At 30.5% G+C, this 10,339-nt stretch overlaps 1 protein-coding gene across 1 annotated transcript; it reads left to right on the top strand.

Annotated features, from left to right (window-relative positions):
- Positions 1-3,791: 3,791 nt before the first annotated feature.
- LOC100790342 (auxin-responsive protein SAUR50) lies at positions 3,792-4,570 on the top strand. Its single transcript, XM_003534308.5, has one exon. The coding sequence runs from the start codon at positions 3,845-3,847 to the stop codon at positions 4,157-4,159; it is 315 nt and encodes a 104-aa protein (XP_003534356.1). The 5' UTR covers positions 3,792-3,844; the 3' UTR covers positions 4,160-4,570.
- Positions 4,571-10,339: the final 5,769 nt, after the last annotated feature.

The following is a 10,339-nucleotide window of genomic DNA, read 5'->3' on the forward strand; positions in this document are numbered from 1 at the left end:
ATCTACCTTTAAGTATTAGTCTCGGTGGCAACAAGGTACCCAAAAAAAAAAAAAAATAATGATACTCCTAAAAATGATAAAGGATCAGAATATTACACAAGTTTCTTAGATGCATTCGAAGGCAACTCAGAAGAATTTACAATTTTACAGAACATGCACTAAGTTGTGATTCCAAAAGAAACAAATAAATGTGTTGTTGTGGCTAGTGAGTTGTGACGTTTTGTTCCATTGGAAGAAGGTTAAATTAGGCGATCGAGTGAGTGAGTAAAGATGGGCGTTTTCAAGTGGTTGGAATGATCTCACAAGTGGATTTTGGGGGCAAGAGTAACATGGCCTTCATGTGCCAAAGTAAAGGTTAAGTCCCCATCAACTTAAAAGAACATCCCCTTCTTTGATTTGCTCCTCAGAGCACCGCATTTTGGTGAAAATGGTGGGCCTTAATATATTTCAACTCTCTCCCTCTCCTTAATTTTAATTCCATCTCTTTCTCCAATTGATCTCATTCACAGAACATGAAAGAGTCTGTCCCAGGAAGTCGACATCCGTTTATCTGGTTTCCCATGTACACCTTACCTTACACTACACTGTAATATATGTGCATTATTACATTTCAAATGGTTGTACGTACTAATATCCTTACAAATAAACAAACCGACACAGCTATCCAATTTTTCCTCTCTTTTTTCTCCACCTTACTTTTTTCATCACATCTATTGCCATGATTAGCCTTTGTGAAATTTCTCTATACAGTATAGCAAATCCATTAAATTCCTCACTTTCTTCTTCGAACTGTGGTCCATTTTCATAAGGACATAAATAAAAGCACTATATATATGAGTGGTGAAAAAATGAAACCATAGAATTCAATTAAACTAGGCTAGGCTAGGCTAGGCTAATTTACAATTTTGAGTTAGGCACTTGAACATGTGCTTGTGAAACCATGTTATATATGTCCTACTAATTATTAGCTAGCAAGGAGTTTGGCATTCAGAGGGACACAATTAAAGTGCAAAACAGATCACTAAAATGCCGGACACTCCCGTATACGAATCACTGAATTAATATAAATAGGATCAATTTATTAATTATTGTGGGCATAGAAAACATGCTAATGTAACGAAGCAGGTTAAACCTAAATAGTGGTGCGCATTGAATATAATTTATGTCTTATTATACTTATATGCTATTTAGAGGTCATGGTTTAGGCAGGACCACATGGGAAGCCCTGCATTGTTGAGACACTGATTTCTAAGTGCACTAACCATTGTGTCCAAGTACTTGGCCAAGGCCAAGCCGAACCATCAACTCCTATATATCATATGTTACATGTTCCATGGGAATCTAAATACTATACAAGCATATCTCTGTCAATGGATTGAACATTGAACTATAATGTTGGAATTGATGCCAAATCATTCACACTATTTGAGTTTTCAATTACTTTATTGTTATTATATATATATATATATATATATATATATATATATATATATATATATATATATATATATATATATATATATATATATATATATATATACATTGAGCCTATCCTTGTATAGTTTTTCGACTAATAAATACGAATGTCTTCTATGAAAAGAACTAACCAACCACGTTGTTGAGCATGACAACTTTAGGTTCACATCAGACAGCTTAGCTTGCTGATTATGCATGATGATTTGTTCTAAATTAATTTGTATTTTAATAAATCACAATAGCTAGATAGCCAGATTGGGATTAATTAATGGATACAGTCGAATAACTATTTTAATCAAATATTTGTGCATGAAATTGGAAGGTGATGAAGCATGCATACAATTTTTCCTCTCTCGCTGACAAGACTAAGAAAATTTTAAACCAGCTCCCAGATCTCATTGGTTTAATTAAACTGAACTGAATGTGTTATCCTTCTTCACTAGCTTTCTGTGACAGTTCTGTTATTTCAATTAATTACACTTTATAACACTCTGGGGTTTTAATCTATCCAATTCTCGTATACATCCACATTATTGTAGTTAGGAATTCTGAAATCAGCAGACAACTTGTATGTATAGTTCGGCACTCATGAGTCACGATACTCAAGTGTGACGCACATACGTACTATTTTGCATTGTGATTTTTTTTTGTGAATATTTTGCATTGTGATGTTTGCAAAGAATAGAATTTTTACGGAATTGAAATTAATTAAAAATAAATTATGAAAATGTTGCATATGGACTGCACGACTCCATGTTCTTCTACGACCAAGGAGATAAAAACAGAGAAGTATAGGAAGTATAAGTTATATATATATATATATATATATATATATATATATATATATATATATATATATATATATAATGTGATTGAAGAAAAAAAAAAGATTTAAAAAGTGATAGATGATATATGATCGAGTATTTGCAAAATACTAGTGTTCATATATATCACCATTCATAATTATTTTGATAAAATAAATTTTACGATCAAATTCACATTCGTGTGATAAAAATTTATATTAGGTATATACTACTACATTAAGCTATTTATCCAAAAATACCTAATCAGTGGTGGTCATGCGATTTCGATGAAATGGGCGAGAAAAGGACGTGAGTGTGTAGGCTATTTTTAATTTTTTGCTGAAGGTAGAGTAATGATACTGAGGCCAAATTAAAACCGGTGAAGTATAAATAAATATCACTGCAACAGACACATGGGTTTCTGTTTCATGAGTCACTTATCACTTATCAGTCCTCACTCACTCGTCAGTATCACAAGCCGAACAATCAGAAAGGCCAAACCATCACCAGGACCAGCTTGTACGTGCCCATGATTCCATAGAGGTTCATAGAAAAATTCATTCAAGTCACTTCTTCATACACTCGCATATATATCATCTGCACTCTTAAGATAACAAATTAATTGTGTTTACGTAAGTTTGGTGTTATTAGCAGCACCAAAATATATAAAATCCAAAGTCTTACTTACGAGGGATATGCATGTGCAAATCAAAATAAAAGGTTTCATATTTATTTACCAAATTCGGGAGAGACTATATAAGCCACATGTTTTTTGAACCAGATAGATTTCAGAAGCCTTACGGAATTGAAATTACTATCTGTTTCCATCTTCTTAAAAAGTGACGTACGTACAGTTTAAAAGTAATAGTACTTTTTCATGATTGTTAATTTTATCACTTTACAATTAGGCAGAGAAAAGAGAAAACAACAACTGTTTATTCATGTGGGAATTCATTATTAACTTATGCTATATATGAAAAGAAGTCTACGTAGAATAGAAGATTTGTTAAAACAAAATTAAAATTGAACGATCATATCATCATATATACTATGTTATCAAAAAATCGAGTCAAAAAAGAGAAGACACATTGTATAAGGCAAAAGCTAATGAGAAGGAGAAAGATTTTTTTTATTGAGATACATTGTATTGTTTCTTGATTATTTTTACACTTTTCCATGATTTTTATAATAAATATTTAAAAAAACAATCAATGTCCTAAAAACACTAACAAACAGTCCTAATAATAATAATAATATTTTGGAAGGAAGGAAATGATGAAAGAAACAAAGAAAATGAGTTGGGTGAATTAACAAGCTAGGTTGAAAGCAGACAGATAGGAAGGTGTATTAGAGTGAAACTGTGGACCATGTTGCCGTGAGGAGGACCAACATAGAATAGTATAGCCAATGGGTTTGGCTCCCACCATGTCCTTGCACAAAATACACAAACCCCAAAACACCCGTGGTCTGTCCTTTAATTTGCCTTGTGCCCGACACCACCCTCTCTCCATAAATACCCCCTAGCTCCTCATCCATCTCTCAACTCAACTCAACCTCAAATTAAAATGGCCATTAGAAAATCAAACAAGCTTCCCCAACACGCAGTTTTGAAGCAAATCTTAAAGAGGTGTTCAAGCCTAGGAAAGAAAAACGGGTACGATGATGATGGGCACCCAGTTGATGTCCCAAAAGGGCACTTTGCTGTTTATGTTGGCGAAAACCGAACTAGGTATATTGTGCCAATCTCCTTCTTGGCTCACCCTCAGTTCCAATCACTCCTTCGACAAGCCGAAGAAGAATTTGGATACGATCACGAAATGGGCCTCACAATTCCTTGTGATGAAGATGTCTTCAGGTCTCTAACATCCTCGTTAAGATGAACAAAAAACATCAACAACAACAAGGGACGAGGTTTATTTATTTATATATGATGGACGGTTCTGACTGAAGAGGATGGCCAAGATGAAGCACACCACTTTTTGCTTCTTTTTTCTCCCTTCGTCATTGCCATTTTCATTGGCCTTCGTCCTCTCATTAATATTCTTGATCTTCATTAGCTATTTTTAAGATCCATCTCATTCTTTTTTTTCTTTTTTTTTTTGTGGGTTTGTTGGAACAACCTGTTGTGATGTCAATTATGTGACTCTAACCTTGTTTCCATGAAGATTGATTTCATGGTAGAAAATTGTACAAAGGTTTGAAGTTTTCCTCGCAGAGGTTTCTAAATAATTAATATACCCTGGGAGAGAAGTTCTATATATGTCCATGAAAGCAAGTTCCTTTATGTTCTACACTCATGCTTCTCCTTTCATCTCACCCTGCCTCCTCCTATACCCTCTCTTATTCCTGGCTGAAAATTATTTGCAGTGGATGGTGCAAAATTTCAGTAAAGTACATAATTTCTAAATTATGTCTATTTTATTTCTTTGAAATTTGAATTTCTTTTTAAGAAAAAAATAATGTTTGAAGAACTTTATTTGCTTAAACTAGTCCACTTAATTAGGTTGTTTTTTAATCAAAGTCTCAAAAGGAAGACCAAGTTGTGGTGAAGGATTACAATAAAAGAAAAAAAGAAAAAAAAAATAAGACTAACAATTGTTACAGTCATTACAGTTAAAGTATTAGACTCATAAATTCTTAAGAAATTAGGTTTTTCATAAAAGAAAATAAAGATAATGGGCCAGTACCTGTGTTGTACGGATTATCTCGGTACGGCTGGGCTTTATTTTTCAATTATCTCAACTAGAAAAATGAAAAAAGGCTCTCACTTTGTAAGATTCCCTAATACTAACATTACGTATAGTAATTATATATGGATACTTATTTATTAAAAATATTTTATTAATATTCATATTTTTTTTAAAAATTATCTTCTTTATCTCACTATATTTTTTAAAATTCATTATATATTATGAATAATTTATTAATATTCCTTATATTTTTTAATATAATCTATTATATTTTATTTTCTATTTTTTTATCTCTTTCTCTTTAAAGTATCAAATAGAGCATTCACCCATCGTTTTACCAGGAATAGATATACATGGTCGAACAAGAAGCAAAACGATGTCAATTTTTTCTCATGGTTTTGTGATTTGCAGAGAGTTTTTCAAACCACCATCAACGTGTAACTTCGAACATGATATAAAATAAAAGAAAATCATATTTTAAGGAAGATTAACTAAAAAAACGCCTACAAGTTCCATTCACTTATCAGGGGAACGTTCATATGTTAAATGTCTTTGGTAGAATCCTATGTAAAAATACATTCTTTTATGTTTTTATGTAAAAATACAATCATAAGAGGTCTGATTTACTTAGTTAAATAGGAAGTGTAAATGAGTTATTATAAACCTCCTTATACCTATCTTTCACTATCACAGATTAAAAAACTCTATAAATGTGAATATTCATTAAGATAGCTTTCAATGATCATACCCTATAAATGATTCCTTATTTTGGTTCAAATTCAAAAATATTTTACAATTAAAGTAACTGTCTTAATTAATATTATAAGAAAAACCAGAAAAGCCGTTGGATTGGGAGGACCATGGTTTTAAGCCAATATGTGCAAAGTGGTTGTTAATGATGAAGACAGGGCAAAAATGATGTTTGTGGCCGCAGGTAGGCAGGCCTCTGATAATAACCCAGGAAGTGCGTACTAGCCTTACAATCCTTTCTCTTTGCCAAAAGCAGATACACTTTTTTACGTTGAAAGAGACCAAAAAACTACCTAACTGTATTTACATTTATTTAATGTCAACATTAATAGCTTAATTGTACATCTCAAGCAGCCCTCAACAAATTGTTGCAATAAAATTATTCTATCAACTTTTTTTCCCTAAACTCCTCTCTCACTCGACCATCAAGTAAAAGATTGCATTCTAGAAAAAATATGAAAATGCAAAGTCAAAAATTAATCTCTTTCCTTGATATTTATTATGAGAACAAAACTTAGAGAAAATAAGGGTGCCTGTGCTTAGATAGATGGTCCTCTCTGTATTATTATTAATGCTTCCTACCTTTTTCTTTCTTTTGGTTTGAGCCACAAAACACTTCTGACACTCTTGTAAGTTATAACTTCCTAGCCAACTCTTGTAAGATAGATGATATGTCATCTCCTTCTTCCCACAATCCAATTTTTTATGTCCCTCTTCAGAATAAATATCTTCGCCCCATTTCTCTCTTGTCCATGCCTTTGTTTTCTCACTCTCGAGGTCGTTCACAAGTACAAATGATGAGGGTTTGATTTTGTCTGGACCATAAAAGATTCAATCAATTTAAAGAATGCCAGGAGTTCAACTTCAAACTAAATGCAAGTTGGGACTTCATTATATATGTGGCGAGAGGAAATTGATCGATTTTGCAAATCTCATGTAGTGTCAAGTGATTAAAAAATAACTTTTGTATTAATAAATTATACTATGTTTTACATCAGTTGATAAAAAAAACTATGGTTTACATCAAACTTGAAAAATATTAATAAATCATTTTATTTTAAAATCAATTTTATTCAAAAAAGCAATTTTACAAACCATTACTCAAAGTCTCAAACATACAGTTATATCTTTGTTTTTCTTTTTGTAATATCTGTTACTAGTTTCTATCTCCAATAATGCATTTGCACTTTGCCCTGTACTTCACTGTTAATTTGATTATACATTATATTCCCAATATAGAATAGTTCAGGGTGTTATTATCTATTGTCTTTAACTATGCTGAGTGAGATCTATTGTATGCAATTTCTCTGCTGAAAATTTGTCCCTAAAGTGTCCCATCCATGTGTCCTCTGCTATTTCGTGGAAGGTTCCCATCTTGAACTATTATCTTAGAAACAGATTAAGAATCAATGTTACCTTTTTGTTTTGTATTAGCAATTATCTATAACACCGTGCAAATAAATAAAAATCTTAGGACATGTTTGGTTTGTATAAAAGAAAAGGGGTTTATTTTTATTTTTATAATATTATAAAAGGCATCATTTACTGTTTGTTTATTTCTTAATTAAAAATATTTATAGAAAAATGATATACATTATTTTTTATCATTTCTTAATATTTTTTAAGAGAAGCAGTATAAAAATAAAAAAAAATATACTATTTTTGTATTTATTTAAAATATAAAAACAGAAATCATTTTTTCATACCAAACCTATCATTACAGTTTACATGAAAATAATTTATAAAAATGTAATATTTTAAAACTAATTTCTATATTTTTCTATTATATAATAATAAATTATAACGACAGTATAATAATATAATATTATAAATAGTAATATAAAAAGGTGAAACACTGGAAAAAACTAATTTTGTAATATTTAGTAGTATATACACTATTATAGAAATCTAAGGTGGGAGGGAAAGCTAAAAAGGAGTGGAATGACTAAACAAAAACGTGAAAGAGAAGAAGAGCTTTGTGTGAGGAAAAGTTTTATGGAAAAATGACACATGTTCAACCAAGGTCAATGTTTTAATTATTATGTATAGTAATATATATAGTAACTAAATGAATATGTACAATAAAGTGAGCTTACCCTGCATAAGGACATATTTTGTGTACTAGTGCACAATGGTTTATCAACCCTGCATGTGCTTGTGTATGAAAACATGAATACAAGTCACGCCACAACCTTTCCTACTGACCAACCTACACCCTTTTCCCTAATGATCGAACCTCTAGGTCTCATTGTGATAACACATATCAAGAGAGGAATAGGGATCAATTGTCATTGCATCAAAATAACGGTTAAATTATCAGCCAAATTAAAGAAATAAAATGGTTTTATTTTATTGTAAAAGTATGTGTCCAAATCAAGTTTTTACTCTTTAATTAGTCGATGGTATAAGTAGTCATCATTTGATGGGCTTTAGCCAACTTTAAACAAAAAAGAAAAAGGAAAAAAAAGAGTCATTTGGAAATTAAATTCAGACAAATTTAGTGTAGTCATAGTAAAGGACTTTGAGATCAAACACTATGGTGGTGATTGGTGAAGTCTTTATTTCTTATTCTCTTGCTTTTATTTTTCCTCTTATTGTTGATTTAATTTTGTTGGATTAAAGGGAAAATAGTTCGAGGTCTCAATTTTTACTTTATTTTTTCTTTTATTTATTTGGGGTGTAAGTATATATAGAGAAAGCGTGTTGGGCAGCCAAGACAAATTTGAGAGAGATAGCACCAATTAAGATATATAGTATTACCTTCATTTGCAGCATGGCGTGCTATATCATAAATATTACTCATTTCGCATCATCTTATCTGTCACATTTTGGGTGTTTTAATTTGTTTCAAAATACTTATCACTTTAAAGAATCAAGATAATATTGATAATTTTTTAAAATAATATCTATATTTTATTGGTATCATATCTCGCATAAATACTTATATTATATAATTGGCGAGTACATTCTAATTCTTTTAATAAAAGATATTTATGTAAAAAAACCATTTATTATAGTAATTTGCGTTGTTAATATTTTAATCTTGCTCAATAATTTTATTTTAGTCATAAATGCTAGTCTTAAAAAGTGGGCGCATTCAAATAACTATTTTGAAAAAGGAAATCAAGATTTTTGCCAAGAGTCTTAGACAGTGTTATATCTGACATTTTTAAGAGTTTAAATTTTACTTTAACATTGAAGTTAAATTGTTTTTTTAACTTTACTGGACATGTTAATAAAAGAGGACAAGATAGGATTATTATCCAGTGATATCAAAAGTACGAATTCCATATAGGGTCCAACCGTTTGGGGAAGTATAATGTCACCCGCAGTCACCTATCCAAGAAAAAGGAGAAGAAAAAAAACTAAAATGCTATTTCTGAATGCTGATTGTGACCTGAGGGGAGGGGCCACCGAATGATGGACCCCACCACAGAAGATGAAGATGGTAAGTATTTGGTAGGTATGAGCGGCACGTGATAGACGCCCCACAACACAAAGGCATCACCACAAAAACTCTTTGCTCTTAGGCCATCATCACATGACCTCTCTTCATTCACAAATCAAACACTAATGATCATATACGTAGATTGCATGAATGCATGCATTTTGAATTTTGATTAGATATCAAATTATTATTATTATTCTTCTCAAGAGTTGTATTATATTAGTATACTCTTATAGCATCTTTGAATTTTTTAATAAAAAGTATTCAATGAATATACTTGAAGACATTTCAGTCAAAACAAATACTTTAAGACATAAATTGAGTATGGTATAATTAATATCTTAAAAGAAGTTATACTAAAATTTGGATTCATGGTTTTTTGTGTATTTCATAGTTTAATAAAAGATCGATCATGCTAGATACATGTTACTCGTTATATATAAGATATATATTTTGATATTTGGTTTAGTTCAACATAAGAAACATAAACAGAAAATAACATCTAAATGCACGAGGATAGAGCGGAGAAAATCTTTTACTTCTTTTTCCCATTTCTCATTATTCTTCCATCTCTATATCCCCCAATCCTACTATCCTAGACTTTGTGTGTGTATGATGGGATTTTGTCATTCTTATTATACAAAAACTTGCTTTAATTGACAGAATTGACACCTCTGTTTATGACTGGAATATTCTAAATTAGAAGCAAAATTATCATTTTTTTTTACTGCAAATTGTCATCCTTGTTAATTAGTATTAGAAGTTTATCTCTCAGTAACTCCTTCTAGTCAGGAAAATTTATAATATCTTGTATTATACCAAAAAAGACTTTTTGTAAGAAAATGTGAAAATAAATAGATTTGCAAACATCTCATATTACTTCATCTGATTAAAACAAAAGTTGTTTAATTTCTAGTAAAGATCTTTTGTTTTGTTTTATTTATTATTTAATAAAATAATAAATACTAATATTTTTTAAGTTCATTCTTATTTTTTAGTATTTCTAGCTAGGAAATAGGAAATAGATGAGAAATGTCATGAATCAAAACAAAAGGATGAATTAGTTAGAAATTGTTTTTTTTTTGTAAGTTATGAATATGTAATACTTTTTTTATCATGTAAAAAATTTAATGAACCAATATTTTGAAATAGATTGGATAGTGGATATATAA

Source organism: Glycine max, chromosome 9, assembly GCF_000004515.6.
Source record: "Glycine max cultivar Williams 82 chromosome 9, Glycine_max_v4.0, whole genome shotgun sequence".
NCBI classification, from domain to species: domain Eukaryota; kingdom Viridiplantae; phylum Streptophyta; class Magnoliopsida; order Fabales; family Fabaceae; genus Glycine; species Glycine max.

Bases quoted from the DNA above. Each gene is read 5' to 3' on its own strand.
- LOC100790342 (XM_003534308.5), top strand. From the start codon at position 3,845: ATGGCCATTAGAAAATCAAACAAGCTTCCCCAACACGCAGTTTTGAAG.